General features: G+C 27.5%; 1 protein-coding gene across 2 annotated transcripts in view; it reads right to left on the bottom strand.

Annotated features, from left to right (window-relative positions):
- Positions 1-357: 357 nt before the first annotated feature.
- LOC142327751 (uncharacterized) overlaps positions 358-19,181 on the bottom strand; it is a 228,816-nt gene continuing 209,992 nt past the window's right edge. For both annotated transcript variants that reach the window (XM_075371057.1, XM_075371056.1), the window contains 5 exons: positions 11,813-12,594; positions 9,045-9,264; positions 4,477-4,719; positions 2,198-2,323; positions 358-769 (listed from right to left, as the gene is read on the bottom strand). In XM_075371057.1, the coding sequence (XP_075227172.1) occupies positions 606-769; positions 2,198-2,323; positions 4,477-4,719; positions 9,045-9,264; positions 11,813-12,594 (1,535 nt within the window). In that variant the 3' untranslated portion in view covers positions 358-605. The remainder of the gene's footprint in view (positions 770-2,197; positions 2,324-4,476; positions 4,720-9,044; positions 9,265-11,812; positions 12,595-19,181) is intronic.

Raw genomic sequence — 19,181 nt, 5'->3', positions numbered from 1 at the left:
TGAATGAAATAACTAAAAACGTGTAATTTAAATGGTATTAACTGTAGTCATTTGCAACCAAAGATGAAACCAACTAATCTACATTTTTTTAAGCAATATCTTTCAAGTAAGATCATTACTCTTACTTAATTATAAGCTTTATTATAAATAAACTGATTTTGTGTGTTAAAGTAAAAATATAATTTTACTATAAATCCAAACAAATAAGGACTTTTAAAAAAGAAACTGTCCACTAATAATAATAACAATAATTAAATTTTGTGTTTTGAAATATAATCTCAAAATATATAAATGATTACAATTCTTTATTTTTTAAAATAAATTAATATAATAAATTACACTAAATACAAGTGGCAGATAAAGTAAATAGTTAGTGACATTATCTTTGGATAATTAACATTATAATTTTTAAGTTTTTTTTTTTTTGTGGAATGATATACTACTTTCTAATACAAAAAGTTTAAATACTAAAAACAACTATTTATAAAAAAAATTCATGTTAAGTCTATGCCATTAAATGATTTAAAATGTTTCATATACATTGGATGAAATAGATTTATGATAATTCATTCATTCGTTCATTTGTTAAGAAAATATATCTTATCTTATATTACTTTTGGTGAATTTGCTGTTGTACTTTGTTGCTGTTTTCTTTTTTCCCATTTATTTAACCAATTTAATGGATAGCACATTATTCCTGATATCAGTAGTAGCCCTCCTGATAAATAAAATGATGCATCATAATTTCCTACTTTTTCCATAAATATACCTGAAACAAAAAAAAAAATTGGTATGTTTATTTTGCTAAAATGTACTTTTTACTTTAATTGATAAATTTTCACATAGTTATATTTTGAATGTTTAATGAATATAATATAATATCTTGTTTAATACTTTAATGTTTAATGAATGTGAATAAAAGGTTCTTAAAGAAAAGCTCAAACCTATTTGAGAAATTGCAATTAAGTATATCTTAATTTCTATAATACAGATTTACTTCATTAAATCTGTATGTACTTGTATCTGTATTTATGTATTAAATTAGCCAGTAGCATGGAATTTTTAAAATAGTGTTACAATTTACTTATCTATCTTTCACTTTGAAATATATTCATGCACATGACTAAAACTAGTTTTACTGTTTTTTAAGAAGTAGAATTAAACATTTTTTTACATTTTAAAATTGAGCTGATTTGAAATACAACTAAAGATAAATGTTACAAACATATTCCTAAATAACTGTAATTGTGTCATTTCACTTAACATTTTCAAACTTAAAAACTCTGTTTTTGCAAGATAATATTTCTGTTATTTGAATAGAATTTTCTATTTTGTAAATTAAACAAATTGGAAAATTGTAAATTGGAAAACATTTTCTTCGTATTGTCTAACTGTTTTGCTACTCATTACGTAGTTAATAATTACATAATTAATTAAAAAAAGAATCTCTACTTTTGCAAATTGTATTTAATTAATAAATATTAAATTACTCACTTTCAAAATACTAGAACCATTTCTACTAAAGAAACTTTAAATAGTAATTAACAGCATATCTTTCAGTAGTATTACAGCAGTATTTAATTATTAATGGCACTCATTTTAAAAAGTTAAAAAACTCTTTAAATATATATCAAATAAAAAATCAGTTAATGTTTTTTGTCAGATTTTACACATTTATGATTTCATACTATTCAAATATGTGTCAAGATTCTTATGCCAAGTGTAAAATTTACACGTGACATTTGTTTATGTTTTTGCCTTGTTTCTAAAAGCTGATGTGTAAAATTTAATTTTTTTTGTCTATTTTGCTTATGCCTATGGATCAGCAATTTTCTGAATAATTTATGTATAATGTGAAATTTACTAACATACATAATAACAAAAACACTACTTACATGCTAAGGAATTTGTAAACCTTTTAAGGAGATGTCATTAGTGTCTACTTGTCTACTCACTGAAAAGATGCTAGCTAACTATCTCTGAAAGATACTTGAAAGAAAAAGTTCCATTACTTTGAAAGCAATTCTTTACTAAATTTAATAATTTTAAAGCATCATGGTTTGTCATGCTGCAAAGGGTTGAATTTATTTTTAAACTTCACTTGAAATGTTAATGATACTATAAATGCACAGTTATTATCATTACTGAAATAATGTTTTGCTTTCTGTATGAATTTATAATAACAGTTTGTCATTACTTGCAATTGGGGCACCAATAGCAGCTGCCAATCCTTGAAATAGAAGTAAGATACCAAATGCGTTTGTTAATTTTTCCAATCCAATTAAATCCACTATTATAATAGATCTTAGTGAGGCAAAACAAGCTGAAATAAAAAAAAAGATTTATTTATGCAATACATGTTCCAATAAAAATTTGTTATTTTATCATAATTGTCATTTACTGCCATTATTTACAGACAGTATCACACTCATTGGATAAAAAATAGTGAATGATATTTGTAATGTAGATTTTCATTGAATATATTTTAATTCAATAAGATTGAATGTTATTTATATTTATAATTTAATTAAGAATTAGTGAAAATAAATAATAGTAAAATTACTTCTGGTTTACTTATAACTCTATATTATTAACATTTTTATTTATTATTAAATATATAACAAAGTAATTAAAGAAAATAAACTATTATTATATATATATTTTTGTATATAAATTGTAATGTAGACCCTAGAAGTTAGAAGTTAGTAAGTATTTGATCAGTGTCATGGTTGGGTTTTTAAATTTAGATTGAATTATCTGTGATTAGCTTTTAATCAAGAATATGAAAATAACAATTTGTTACAGTTATTTGTTTCAGTAAACTTTATAAGCATTGTCTGAAGAATGGGTGACCTGAAACTTGACAAGATCAACTGCCAAATTTAATTGGTCTTGTTGTAAAACTGTAATTCTACACAGCAGTGCATATATTTATTAAAAACAAAATAAATCTAAAATTAAATTAGGCCTGTGAAGTTCATCTTGCATTCTATCAAATTATGTGGACTGTGCTCTCCTGTCATTCTTTGCACCTCTTCACCGCTACTGGATCAAATGTGTGAAATCAAAGATACGCACATAGTTACAGATTATGGCCCCTGCTCTAAAAGAGCGTGAGCAGGACTAAGGGAAAAGGTCCCTTTGCTTGTAACAGGGACTTGCAACCAGAAGTCATTGTCACTCTTTTCGCCACAATGAGGCAGATGCTTGAACAGGTCGTGCGCCAAATTCTCTGAATCCCCGTGAAAAGTGTATGAATCGTCTTAACAATAAGGGCGCAAAACCATTGTAACAGTTCTCATCAAGATTGTGAGACTGGGGAAGGTTCACACACAATCACCAACTCAAAAATAGCACTGAAAAAGACTTTATACAACGCAAATCTCTGCTCGTGAAAAGAAACCAGAAATTAAATTATCTGAACTATTAAAAAGGCTCTAAATTCTGATTATTATTATAGCTGGGCAGTTATAGAATTTTTTTTTTTTCAGCTTTGGGACAAAGTATAAAATGAAAAAGAAGGTGACCGACCACAGAATTTTATTGATTTGAAATTATACTTGAAATAAGAATGAATTATAAAAAAAGGCTACATATTTTTCAACAAATAAGTAAGTATTCAGTATTATGTGGTATATACTCAAAAACTACATCTGAAATTGACACATCAGTCTTTATTTTATTAATAAATCTGTTAAGGCCAATGTCAGAACTACTACATTATCAATATGACTTAAAATGCACTTTTTGTCTCAGGAAATTAAACATCTAGAAGAATTATGAGCTACATGAGGCATAGCAACTCTGCTGAAAGCAACCATCAAGAAACAACTGATCAAGACTTTATTTCTAATTTCTAATATCTATGGCATGAGAGAGACCAGGTTTAGCTTATTAGTATTATCAGGCAGCTCTATATAAACCTCATCAATTGTGGTGAAACACAAGATTACCTGGACATAATAGAGCCAATTATTATTTAAAAGTAAAATCTTCCAATTTAACTGTGAAATGATTATAACTACTATTTTACCCAAGAATCCAAACCTAAGTCGGCTGACTCACTGATCACTTCATGTTGTTGTAGCCTTTTGGGAGATTAGCAGTTACCAGCTCTGTTTGATAAACTCAGTGCTATCTAATATTCAGGCCCCTGAATGTTCCTGGGTTCAGAGTTGGCCTCATGCACCTTATCCTGTCAAAATCAATTTAACTAAATTGTTCTAAATAAATTTCTTCTTTTGTTATTTTATAATAAATTCTATATTCATTTGTAGTAAAGCAGTTATATTCTATGCTCTCTGCATTTCATATAATTTTTAACTCAAGATTTTATAAATTAGAAAAGCACATCCTTTTGTTCATTTGTGAACAAGTTAGTTTGGGCCGTCATTGAAATAATATACATAAAATAACAGAATTGAAAATATTTTAAAAATACATACATTGTTTATAAAGTACTGTTTTTATACTTACATATAGCCAAACCAAAAACTGCTGCATAACTGTATTGATAAACTGGTGTCATTGATATACCACTCAGTATAGTTGCAATGCCTCCAATAGTTAGAGCAATGTTATTAATAACCAAAGCATTGACTCCTGGTAAACTTGTTAAAATTCCACATCCAACCCGTCCAAATGTATTTGTTATTCCAATTGTTGATACTAACCATACTGATAATGTTGTATCCATTCCTCCAATTTGTTCAGCTCGATCTGGGAAATTATAGCATGTATTTAGTATATGAAATATGCTAATATATTTTTTTATTTTTTTGTACTGAATTTATTCGTACTGTTATGTTTACTTTGTTGTTTTACCACACAGTATTTTATACCTGTAAGACAGCTTGATAATAGCACTGCTTAGCTGTAATAGTAACTTTTTTTAATTATTTAGAAGATTGAGTAATTTATTTAGAAATATTATTTCCTTGCAAGTAATGTAAATAGTAGAACTATTCTAAAGAATTCAGTACGATAACAATCTTTCGCAAGTTACTTACCCGTACAAGTACTTACATCGTTTACAAGTACTTACCCGTACTTAAAGACAGTGTTTAAATAACAATCAGATCAAAACTGGAAAACATGCCTAGCAATGGAAAATATACAACTCTAAAATAGATCAATCACACAAAACTGCAATAAAATTGCAGGTAAAATGGTTACCTATTATTATAAAAATACATACACAAGATCACATAACAGATTTACAAAATACAACTATTAAGCCCAACAGCCGAGGAGTTTAAAAATTAAATTACAATCATCATTCCTTCTTGAATTAGGAAATTTTTACCTCTAACCTCAAAAAGTATCACCAACATATGATAATCTGCCTTCCTTTCTACAATCTTTCACTGACTGATGGAATCTCAGAGTTTGGTTTTGGTTACAATTTACTTAATTTTATTTCTTTAGGAATCCAGGATTCACTTCCATACATTTGTTTGGGCAAAGCTATACCCTTATAAAATTTCAGATCTGTCTTATCATTTTTTCTTATGCTGAGTTTGACTATTAATGTCCTATTCCTCTTGGCAGGTAAGACGTTAAAATCTGAATTTGACAGAGCTCTTTTGGATAGGAATCACCTTGCAGTTTGGAAGAAATAAGATTGAATACGTTGTCTACAACCAGATTATTATCAGACTGGAGAAGTATTTTCAGATTTCAATCAAACTATTATTTTTCCCCTAACATGGCAAGGAGAATTAGATAATGTATAGAAACTATTGAAATATTGTTTTACTATCTCATTTTTATTAAAAATACTAGCTTAGATAGTTTACATGCAAGCGATCTTGAAATAAAAGATGTACGAGATGACCAGTTCAATTTCAGAAGAGCATGGGTTGATGGGAAGCTACTTGGTTCTAAGACTAATTGTAGAAGGTATAACCAAAAAGATTGAAGCCACTTTATATTGTATTGGGATTTGTAAAACGTTTTTTGTAATAAAGAATGATAAAATTTAATTTTAAGAAAAGTTTAACTTAAATTTAGTGAAAAGAGTTATTAATTTATACAAGAATCAGGCAATAATGATTAACTGCTGCACAGAAAGCAGTAAGACTAGGATGCAATTATCCATTTTGCTTTATATTCTGTACGTAGAAAAAAATAAATAAAAATTTGAGAGTATAGCAACAGCCAAGGGATAAAAAATAGAAATATTAAGATTCACTATTCATTATTCTGGCAAAAATTAGGAGCGAGTTAAAAGTAATAGTATGGTTTGTTTGCTAGGAAAAATTCAGTTTGAAAGTAAACAAGATTAAAAAAGGTTATGAAATATGATAGAATGTAGGATAATAAGAAGTTATGTGTTGAATCAAGAACAAAATATTATAGAACTTGAAAAATTTTGTTACTTAAATAGCACAAATTAGAGATATGTTGGAAAATCAGTTTGACTAAACTGTTGCTTCCTGTTGTTTCTCAGATAAATATAAACTGCTGTTTCATTTTGATACAAACTGTTTTTTTTTCCACCCTATACTAATACTGCATAGCAAACACATTGAATCACCAAACAGAGCTGTCAATTCACTGTAACGGAACATTAAGTTAATGAAAACAGATAGATTGAATAAACTGTTGCTACTTGCTGAGAACAGGTCATTTACTCAGCAAACTCTTCTTTTATCAATAATATACACTGTAAGCTAACTGCTAAGATCGAACAGTTTCAAAAACCAAATAAGTCAGTATTCATGAAAATACTATAATATTAAAGTGCAGAATAAAATCATCATAAAACTGTCAAATATTGTGATAAAATGATTTGTTATTCACAGGTATCAACCAAAACATCCAACAACCAGAAACCAGCGTGTTGAGAAAAATATTAAAATGAGACTTGTTTTTAAACACAAAAAGCAAGCAGTTTGGCAATGTAATGAAAAATGAATCATGAACATTAACAGATTAATTCAATCTATTTTTTCCCAACAGTTTGTACAAATGGTTGCTTTTTCAATGAACAGTTTGTTTTTGTTTGGCAGAAACAATAGAAACAACCACCTCTAGTACAATTAGAAAAGATAGACCAGATTCTTTGTTTTTTCTCGCTTTTGTTGGTGGTGTTAGATGGGAATTTTAAAATTATTTGGCTGGTAGTGGACAAAATAAAACAAATTTAAGATGAATTAGGGAATAGAGAAGATTATGGAAAATGTAAAAAAAATACAAGATTAGCTGCCCAAATATATTACTTTAGCATGGCGATTTGTCGAATTGGAGTGCACACTTAAGGGTGATGGGTGATGCTGGTTTCGGTCGACCTGGGTGTATTCTGAGAGGCCCTCCTAACCGGAGCTGTAATGGGAGATTAGAGGTTATACTCAGCTCCCGACGGACCAAACTTTAGGACCTCTGGGACTAGGTTTATTGTTGCGGCTGTGCTCCAATCACTTAAATTCTTACGATCCGTTGCGGTGACTGAATTGCTGAAAGATATGCTGTCGTGGTATACTTGATGCATCTATGCGCTAGGGGCGTAGTATATTTTTAGGCCGATTATGGTAGGTGTGGGGTCTTCTTCTCCGTGGTTTAGACTTTTGCTTAGTTCCTGAGGGCAACGTGGTAGTGTTAGGTGTCAGCTGTCTTCTTCAGAAGGCAGAACCCTATACTATCTCTCATGACGAATTACCACCTGACACGCTACGAGGCGGGATCTTCTCCCCTGGGGGGGGGGGGGGGAAATTGAGATGCCCAAATATATTATAGCATTCTGGATTAGTGATTTTGGATTTAAAAGAATATGTCAGAGAGTAAACACAGTTTCATGGTGAACAGTGACTTTTATACTAATTTCTTGAATAGCCATTTAATAAGGATACCTTTCATACCGTTAGTGTGTACTATTATTGTGAGTTATTGCAGTTTAACTTACATTTTACTTAAGCAATAGTGTTAAGACAGTTCAGAGAAAAGTTTTATTGGGTTTTTCACCCTCATGTTTTTTCACATTCATATGATAATAGTCATATATATTACTATCACATTTACGGCTTACACACAATTTTTTCATGTCTTTATAAAAGATAAATAATGCACATTCATATAGTTGTTTAAACAAAACGAACATATTTATGTTTTAATATAACATACAATAATATAATAAATCTTTTATCTTTTTCTTCTGAAAAGTTCAGAAGTTATTCTAAACTATATTAAACAACATTGTTAACTGTTACATGATAAATAAAACAAAAGCAATGAATGAAACCGCTTTTACTAAATATGAGCGGTTATAATAAATTTTTCTGTTTTTATTCAGGCCAAACAGACAATTTTTATCATATAAATAAAATGAGTAATTAAGTAATAAGTAATAAATTAGTCATTAGTCATATAAATTAATTAGTAATAAAACACTATCAACAATCAGTTTTGCTGAACCGCATACCAAATGATCATAAACAAAGAGTTAGAAACATCAATGTATTAAATAAAAGTAAAAAATAGAAAATATGAACAATATAGTATGCATTTAAATACTACTACATGCTCTCTATGAATTTTAACTGTACCACTGGCTGACTAATGGTGATTAATAAGAGATGTAACCATTCATTCATTAACCTTTAGTGTGGTTATAAATTGACCGTGAGCTGCTTATGTAAGCCTCTGAAAATGAAAGGAAATAGTCAACTTTTCCATAATGCTCAGCTTAATACAGCTTACAAGTACTGTTTTGGCTTTGTATTACCATCATCTGGTAAGACCAGATGAGATCAATTGTCCTCTTGATTGAGTCTGCTAGTAATTTAGCAATAAGTTGGTGACACTTGTATACACTATATATATTGTAGATTTTGTACAAAAATCCTTTAAAGTCGTTCCATATTCCAACCATAAATTCATCATATTTAAAATTTGTTGCTAAATTCAGTCTTGGTTTTGAGAATCAATAAGGACTATTAAATAACATCAGTGATTTGTGCATGGATAAATATTTTTTAATAAAATGTAAAAATATTATAAAAATCATAATAAATAGAAGAAAAAGGACATTAAGCTATATATCATACCTGCTAGAAACATGAATGGTACAAAGAAACCCATCATCGTGATAAATCCACTGACACAAAGCAAAAGAAATGTTGGTGATTGCAGAAGACTAATATCCAACATGGTAGCAAGTATTCTTCTTACTGCCTCGGGACATAGTTTACAACCTTTTTCCTCTTCTTCCAGATCATGCCATGTCGGTAGCCTTGTCACTGACATTGTGTAGTCCAAACCGCTGACCTGAGTCATTCCATTTCACATCAGCCTATCCATTCAATATAAACAACACATATAAATTAACTCCATTATAAATATAATGTAAATATTTTTTTTTCTTATGAAAATGACTTCAACCATTTTCATTGTAAGAGTGAAAATACTTTAAATTTTACTCTTTAATTTGTTATTACACCATAATGAAATTAATTCATATTTATAATATAACAATACATTTTAAATATTTATAAATAAATTTAAGTCTTACTTGTTCACTTATAGATAGTTTATTTAAATTTTTGGTATAATACTAATAGGTCTAATTAAAAATAAAATATATTAATTATGTTTAATCCGTGATGTTTGGTGATATTAATTAAAACGCATAAACTTTTATAACAAACCAAACCAAATTTTATTATAGAATGTTATGTAAACCGTAAACACTTCAATATTATGAAATATATGACAGTGAACAATAATCTAAATGAAGAGATATAATTCAAATCTTTTTGATATAAATATAAAATATTTTTCAACATTTTATATACATGTCTGACTAATTCAAAAGTACTGCCACCAGTAATAACAACTGACCTCAGTGTAAGAACAGCATCACCAATATATAAGGGTGAAAGGTGACTGAAAACATTCTTAAATAATGTTTTAAAAACTTTTATAATAAAAATTTGGTTTAATTGTTGTTACAAGTTTATTTAAAAAAAAATATATATTTGTGTAATGCCGCTAATTCAACATTTGCTTTAAGATTATTATCTACATTTGATGAAAACCAGTTGATATGAAACGTAATGCAGACTAAAACCTTTCATATAAAATTGTTACTATGTTTTTACATCATTTTGAAAGTATTATTTATAAAATGTTTATAGGCTACAGAAAAAAAATCAGTAAGAAAGACAGTAGATTTAAGGAATATGAAATTTTTAGATAATTTTTTTTATAGTTCTATAATTAATGATAGTCGGTTTATAATTTATTTATAAATTATTAATTAAATGTATATGACAAATTTTAAAAGGTCTATAAAACAGTGTTATTTAAACTTAAAATTATTAAATATTAAATGATTCGCTTTCAAAATACCGCAATCCATTCTTTCAAAAGTTTTTTTTGGAACTAATTACTAGTAATTTCTTCATTGTGGTTATTAGTTAACTACTGTTATTATTAAGTTTTTAAAAAATCAACTAGTTATAAGCTGAAATATATTGATGAAATAAAGTTTGAAATAAATAGATAAGTGACATCATAAATAAAAAGAAATCTTTATGAAAATATCTTTATATTTTTATGAAATATATTATTGCCCCAAAGAACAGAACAACTTCCACAGAATTTTAGAATACATTTTTTTAATATATTTTATTATTTTCACACTTTTTTATAGTTTTTATTGTTAGTAAATTTTAAATATAAAAATTACTTTAATTAATTATTTTTTTAAATTATAAAAACTTACCTTTAAGTTTTTCTTCCCATAAACTTTCACCTTCTTTTACTATTGGCTGATTAATAAATTTGCTTAGATTATTAATATCTTTCAATGTATAATGAAAATCTATTTTATGTATAATTTACTTATAATTTTAACTTTGAAATTACAGGAATTGAAAACAGTTTATTATGAGGGAAGTAGCTTATTTTACAGGATATTTGATTTGTTAGACAGTTTTCACGCTCATGGGCCAGAGAAAAATATAACTTTTTTCTAAAATGCATTCAAATCTTAAAAAAAATTTCTCTTTAATTTTATGGATACGCTACAATTTTCTATAACGAAGCCATCATGACATGGAAATAACTATTTAAATTCCTGAATCCAGGTTCTAAAAACTTCCATTGTTATTTCTCATTGATCAAAGTTAAGATAAAATCAAAATGTAAGATCAAACTTAAAATATCTTTTTTTAACTACAATTCTTATATTCAATAATAATGTTTAAGATTTCATTTAGATCTTTTAAGTTTTCAAAACATATAAATCAGTACTTGTTTGAATCTATTAAAGTTGTATTTTGTTAAAAATCACTATATTGCGTTGTACTATAAAACATTTAAGTAAAATTAAATTGTATTTTCCCTTTTTGATTCACCAAAACTGGGACTTGCTTTTGTGAATAAATAGAAATTGATTAAAAAAAGTATTTTTATATAGCGATTTAAAAATTTGGGTTTTGTTATTCTGATTATTTCTGTAAGAAAAAAAATTGTTATTAAAAATTAGTGAGACAGAAAATGTTTATGAAAAAATTTTCATAATTTTTTCTTTAATAAGATAAAGAATTTAGCTGTACCAAAAGTCTGAATAAATGAAGTTCTTAAAATCCGACATCAAAACTATTTTAGTGCACATTTCTTGTCCCCACTGTTCTTTTTAACATTTATTAAAATTTCCTAAAATGTTGCTACTATTTCATCTGACAGATGATTCTTATAACTACACCACTTTCTGAAACAAGCATTCTTTATACTAGTGCTTTTGCTTTGTGAAGTTAGTTTTATGTAAGTAGATTAATATGATTAAAAAAATAAAATAAAAGTAACTTACATGTGACATATATTGTGGTAGTCTATTTAGACTTGCACCAAAAAATATGTCATCTCTATATAAAGGACGGTTTGCAGCTTCTGTCATTCTTCGACTTCTACTACGACTACTGTGATAACTGCTACTGTTTGACATAGTTCTTGATCGATAATGTACACCATTATTCTCTTTATTTGTTTGTATTCCATTAACTTTTCCATTTTGAATTGACTTTTGTATACAAAATACATCATCATTCATCGGTTTTTTGAGTAATGCTTCATCTGGATGGCAGTTATTGAGTGTTTCTTCATCATCAGTATTATGACGAATTTTTTGAGGACTACCTCGACAATTTTCTGGATAAATTGGTACACTCATGCGTTTTTCTGTTCTATGCGATGAATCAAAACTAGTTTTTTTCATACGATGGTGTGTTGTATGTAAAGAATGACACGATTTATTTAGATTACTATCCATACTGTTTAATATTTGCTTCACAGTTGGATATAATACATTATTGTTTGCTTTTAAAATATGATTCTTTATTTCTGATGGTTCATTTATTGCAAGTTCTGTTTCATGATCAATACTGTGTAATGAACTAGCTTTTTCAAGCCGTTGTCTCGCCATTTTAATTCTCATAAGCAGAGGTATTATATTGGAATTTTCTGATGTTTGTGTTCTATAAACGCTGTTCCTATCTGCATCTAAATCATTATGATCATCATTTACAACTGTTATTTTTGTTGAACGTAATGGTCGAAACAGTGCTCCAAATACTGCACAGTTCAATACAAGACCTGAAATAGAATTAACAATGATAAACAATTATTACTTAATAATCAAATTGTAGGTGGAATTAAATTTTATGGACATTTGTTACTAATAAATCCAACAGCACACAGTGTAATTGTATATAGCATTGTTTAATAACAGTAACTTAGGGAAATCTGTTTATTAAACATGGCTTCAGATGTTCATATTCTATCTTTACCTTACAGCATTTAATTTTCCGGATTCTATTATCTGATAAGTACTACATTTATATACTTTTTCATCTACATTTAATACTTTTTCTACATTTAGAGTTACGGATGACAGTATTATTTCATTTAAAAATAAGTTCTGTTGAACCTGTTTTTATTTTTAAAATAATTTATTGTTTATTTATTATTTTTTTTTAGATAAATTTCATATAATCAATGGTAAAAGTGAATGGAAATTTTATAGCACGTGAAAAATATCAAGCTTGAATGGAATTCAAGTCAAGATGTTCAAGATCTGAAGTAGTATCACTGAACTAGTATCACTTTGCCACAGAGATCAACAGCCATTGGTGAGTCAAAGACAGATGAACAATAAATTCAGATGAATATAGTTTTATGTAAAGTTATTTAATAATAATCATAATATATATATATATATATATATATATATAGGTTTGATTATATATATTAAACATTATACAGTAAAACTAAGTGTTGCTGACAGGTTTTATTATAAAAAAAATATTTTATAGTACAATAACTGTTTAATAATACTGCATCTCAAAATTATTTTGAGAAAAACATTTTTAATATTATATCACGCAAATTTAAATGTGATAAATAAGAATTTACTGATATGAAAATAAATGTGATGACAGGTTTGGATGAGCTTGTAAATCTGTTGATAATCAAGTAAAATAGTTTAGAGAGCATGCTTGGAAAAGTAAATGATTCTTATTTAAAACGTTTTGAATAAAAATAATTGATAAATAATTAAATAACTATTATCAATTGACTTCAATGTGTTAATTTTAGATTTCTCAAGTGTAAATGTTTTTTTCAAGATTAAATGGTGCTGTATTGATGTAATATAATGGTAATATATTTTTTTTTGGATTCTTGCCAAAATAAGTTCACTAGCAGTATATATGTGATTGTTTTAATATTGGGCATTGGAATGATTAACTAAAAGATATATTATGTCATATAATTACTTTTAGTGTATTTTATTGACAAAAAAGAAACGTGACTTTGAGTTAATGTTATATAAATGTCATTAAATGATTAATATTATATTATTAGTACTTCATCATTTTTCTTTTGTTTTTTTTAAAGATATTCATTTAATCCTATTTATTGTATTAAAATGATTATATAATAATAATTGGAATCAAAATAATAATTTAATATTAATAATAAACATTTAATAGTTAAACACAAATTATTTGTGTGTAAACATAGTAAATGAAAATAAAAATGCTTTGTTTTATAATCTATATATATAAAAATCAATGTTTGTTTGTCTGTCTGTTCCAACTTAACTCGAGATCTACCAGACAGATTTGTCTAAAGTTTTGCACACCTACACTTTGAAGCCCTGCGGTGAACATAGGCTAATTTTTTTGGACCTCCGACATAACAAAATTTAAAACACTTTATTTCTTCCTTAAGCTTATTTAATTTTCAAAATGACTTTGATTTTCAAGAAAAATATAATTTTTAGCTAACATTTTTTTGAATTGATTAATTTTGAAAAGGGCTGAGGTTTTAACGTTCAGTTATTCCTAAGTTTCAATTGATTTAGTGCGCATGCATATGTAATTTTTACGATTCATTCATTTACAATTTTTTACATCTGTTTAAAAACATAAATAAATAGCTGCTTTTGTTTATCATGTGTGTTACTAATTTAAATCGTGTAAAGTATTTAACTGCAATCTTTTAAATTCTGTGATCTTTTTTCAAAACATAATACCATGCCTAAAAGACATTCTTCAATTGGGAGAAATACAAAAAAAGCACATATGATGAAAACTGTTCATGCAGCAGAGACTGAAGACGAAAGACAGTCAAGATTGGAAAGCGATCGAATACACACAGCCCAATCCTGTTCGACTGAAACAAATGAGCAACGGGAAATACATTTAGAAAGTGACCGAATACGCACAGATCAATACTGCTCGACTGAAACTGAGCAACGGGAAATGCGATATGCCACCATTACTGTACGTGTGACTGACTGCACCTGCCTCCGGTTACTTGACTAATAAATATAAAATAAAAAGATTGATCACCACGGGAAACGCAAGTAACCATATAGCGCAAGCGAAGCTGTGACTGGGAGCTAGTTTGTTTTTATAAAATTAATTTTTGTTATCAGTAAGCCATGGCTATACTGTAAATTCTTGCATGGATCCAGCAGGGTTTGAACTACATCCATAAAACTCAAAATGGGGTAAAATGAATAAAACGTATGAAAAAGGAATGGTTGTTGAGAAGCAATAGTCTAATTCAAGAAAATCTCCAGGAAGAGACAAACAAGAGTTGTTACAGTCATGTTTAATATGAGGGGTTAGTTGGTAAACCTTTAATTTTACAATTAAATAATAATTAACTACATGATATTTGTCCATTTAATATGCGTTTTGTTCAGTTTCATGTGTTTGTTTATATCCCAGTTTTTATGGACAAAATATGATTTTGTTGCTACATAGTGCCTGTTAGTGTTTTGTACCTTCCATCTGTTAGTGTAGTATATTGTAGTTACTGCAATTATCTATTTTTTATATGTATTCCAAGGTTACTGTGGTTATCAAAACTCAGGAATACAGTCTTTGTCTTTTGTTATATGATCTTGTGTATTTTATTTGCTCTGACTGTGACATAGTTACCTTCTTTCTCAGAATTGTCAGTAATTTTGTAAGATTGTTGTTGATTACATAATTTTTATCAGAAGTTGTCAATTTGATCTTATATATATATATATATATATATATATATATATATATTCTTATAAAGGCATGTTGAGTCTTTTTCATCACCAAAAAGATGAAATCTTTTTTTTTAATTTTATTTTAAACAGGATGTTCCTTTGGTGGTCTTATAGATTTTCCATATAATCGAAGTAAACGATTTTAAACTAAAATTACATTGTTCACATAAATAATTTGAAAAAAAAGTTTCTTATTTTTGGTCATCCATTATGTATTAATAATTTATTATATAATAGTCATATTTTTCCTGATTCTTATGGATATTTAAAGATTTTTTGTTCAAATATTAAAGAAAATAATATGGAAACTTGGGTAAAAAATAATATGTAATACTGCATTCTAGAGAATCTTACCTCATGCTTGATGACAATCTTTTTACATTGTTTCTATGCATTTATTTTCTTTTTTTTATCAAGTCACATTGGTTTGAAAAACCAAACACAATTAAAAAGTGTCGTAATTATTTAACAAACATTAAATTATATGAAAAAATTTACGTTTTAGTAAAATTTCGAGACAGGGAACCATACGGTCCATATCTCTCTGACCTCTTGACTGTTTGTGACCAAAATTAAACCTCTTCAGTCCTCCATATACAGAAATCACGTGCCAAATTTCAACCAAAACATTACTCTTTTCAGTCTGGAGATATCAAACAAAAGAAGAAAAATATCTATAAAAGATATTTAATTATTCTTAATGTTATTTAAATAATTAGTTTTATATTTTTTCGTTCTTATTTTGCTTCATCAGTCTTTATTAATTCATTTGATATTAAGGAATAGATATTGTTGTTGACATTATATGAATACATTATTACAATTATCTATATGTAATGAAAAATTTTATTAGTCAATAAAGTCTATATGTTAATGCAATTACTATTTAAAAACCAGACGTGTGATCTGCATTATTAAAGTTTAGTTGTTGATATTTATTTATTATCTTTTGTTTTAATGAAATGTTAAATTTATTAATTTTATGATTTGGTTATATAATTATTCTCCATTATATTTAAGTTTCACTACAATATATATTTTGAGAATGTTATTAAGTTTTATAAAGGATATCCTAACTTAAAAAATTGTTTCTTTAATTTTCATGGACCTTTTAATTTGTTACTATTGTACTTTTGAAAGAAAAGGGTAAAATTTAGTCTCATTAACCTCTTATTAACAAAACAAGTAATGTTTATAACAAAAGTAATAATTTTTAGGTAGGAAAACATAATAGGGGTAACAAAAGGTCATATGTTAATTTTTTTTTATAAATAAGTTGTTAAATATAATATTGTTTATGAGTATAATGATAAAGCTCTTTCTTTTACTATTCTTTCAGAACAATTTTAAATATTTTTTAAAGAGAATTTCTAGTGATTCAGATTAAATGTACTTTAAATTTCATTTTCATTGTAATATTATTAGGGATGGAATTAGGAATTAGAAGCATTAAGAAGTGCATTCAGTATTAAATCCCAATTATAAAAAAAAAAATTGAAGACCAACAACTGTGATGTTTTAGGTCTGTACTGGAGGATTGGTTGACCAAAAGATTGTCCAGAATTATATGGGAGTGCAAAAAAATAAAACAAAGGATATCCCAGAGACAGGGATAGCCAATGAACAAGATGGAGGTTGGTGTTTAGGAGCTAGTGGAAAACAGGAAAACTGAAAAAGTGTAGGGCATAAGTGCAGGATATAAAACGTAGGAAAAAACTGTAATACATATTGGTTCAAGAGGAAAGTCTAAGTAAGTAATAATATTAATAATTATTAAATTATACATAATTAATTACATAACTAAATTATTAAATTATGTTAACTTTAAACTTAATTTTTATTTATATCTTTTTGATTATTTTGATTAAATGACTTCTTTTAAGCATGTTAACTGTTTTGTTTACATAACATTACGGATTCCTATTATATTTGGTTTTGAAAATTTATTTTAAAGCACATTTATTTTGATATCCTAGCTATGAATTTAAAAAAAATTTAGTTTTGACTGGGGAAAATATTTACTGCCAACCATTTCCATTTTTTTCAGTTGTCATTATCTCAGTTTTACTCATTTAAAATAAATCATTTGGTACTGACTTTAGGAAAATTTGTTGTGATTGTTTCAGGTGCATAAACTACCATATCCTATCCTCTCCTAATGAAATTTGGTAAAAAAAATGATGTGTGTTTGTTAAGTATCATTACTAAAAAAGTTGAAAAATAAGACATAAATCATTTCTGAAACTGGAATTGCCAAATTCTAGTTAACATTCATACCGTATCAGGCATACTAAGGAAAATCGGAAGTGAACTCCCATTGAATTTTTCACACAACTAAATGTTCTGCTGTACAGCAGCAGGATGATAACTTACAAAAATTCAAGAGATTTCAGTTTACAAGTGATACTTTCATTCTGTTCACTCTATAGTAAATATCATTACTTTCAGAGAAATCAACTTTCATTAAAGCCATTTGTATCTTGGAAGCTTTGTATCCACCACAGCCATAAGAATGACTGGGATGGATAGCATAAAGCAACAAATTAATGTACCCCTTTCTAGGGAAAAAAAAAATTGTATGTGATTCGCTGTCTCCATTTAACAATATAGGAAAATACTTTTAAATATATGACATACAAGTTCAATAATTAAAGAGACAAATGGCAACAGCAGAAAAACTATTTAATAGAATAAACTGAAACTGTCTGATGTTCAAGTTGACATCCTTGACAAAAAATATCAGCTGTTTGAAAAAGAATTCCATAATTATAATATCCTCTTTTCTTTATTTCATGAAGACTGTTTGGAACATATACCTCATAGAACAGTGCGCTGTGATAAGATTTTTATTTTCGGACTGGCTGAAATTCACTTGTGGAATTCACATTTTTATAAGTGGATTGATCAGTTTAAATTGGACAAATTAAATAAATCAAACAAATGTCATCAATTTTCATTGTAGAAGAAAACCAGTAGAAGTTTTGACTGACACTTTGAAAATTTTCATTAATGGTTTTACCCACAAGGACAGATATATGAACATTTGGGAATATGCTGAGATTTGTAATGGTGTATTGGCACTGTTCATTGCATTATCCATAATTAGCTGAATTACCAGTAAATGTGTATGAGGTGGTTTCCACAGTCGACTGAAAATCACATTGATTTCACATTTGTACAGACTTAAACGATAGTTTTTAGTGAAATGTAATTCTTTTTTAGATTACATGAGAACTTGTGATGAAACCTGGATTCATCATCTTGTGCTAGAATCTAAACATCAGAATATGGATTGAAAACATGAATGTTCACCCTTCCAGGAAAAAATCCAAAATCTAAGTATCAGCTGGTTTGGGGCTATAAAGGTCAATTTTTTGCAGTTATTTGGAAGAATAACACACAACAGCAGTGAATACTATTATGACATGCTAGAAAATGAAATAAAAACTGCAATAAGGAAAAAACATCCTGGTTCTCTCTCAAGGCATAATACATCTGCATGATCATGCCTTTCCCCAAACCTCGCAAAATATTCAAAAGTTGGGTTGGGAGTTGTTGCCATATCCACCTTACAGTCCCAATGTTAATCGTTAGAGTTTTGTTTGTTTCATTTTTTCAAAGAGTGTTT

The sequence above is a fragment of the Lycorma delicatula genome, chromosome 7, assembly GCF_047948215.1.
Source record: "Lycorma delicatula isolate Av1 chromosome 7, ASM4794821v1, whole genome shotgun sequence".
NCBI lineage: Eukaryota > Metazoa > Arthropoda > Insecta > Hemiptera > Fulgoridae > Lycorma > Lycorma delicatula.
Note: the sequence above shows the minus strand (reverse complement) of the source record. Positions and strands in the feature narration are given on the sequence as shown.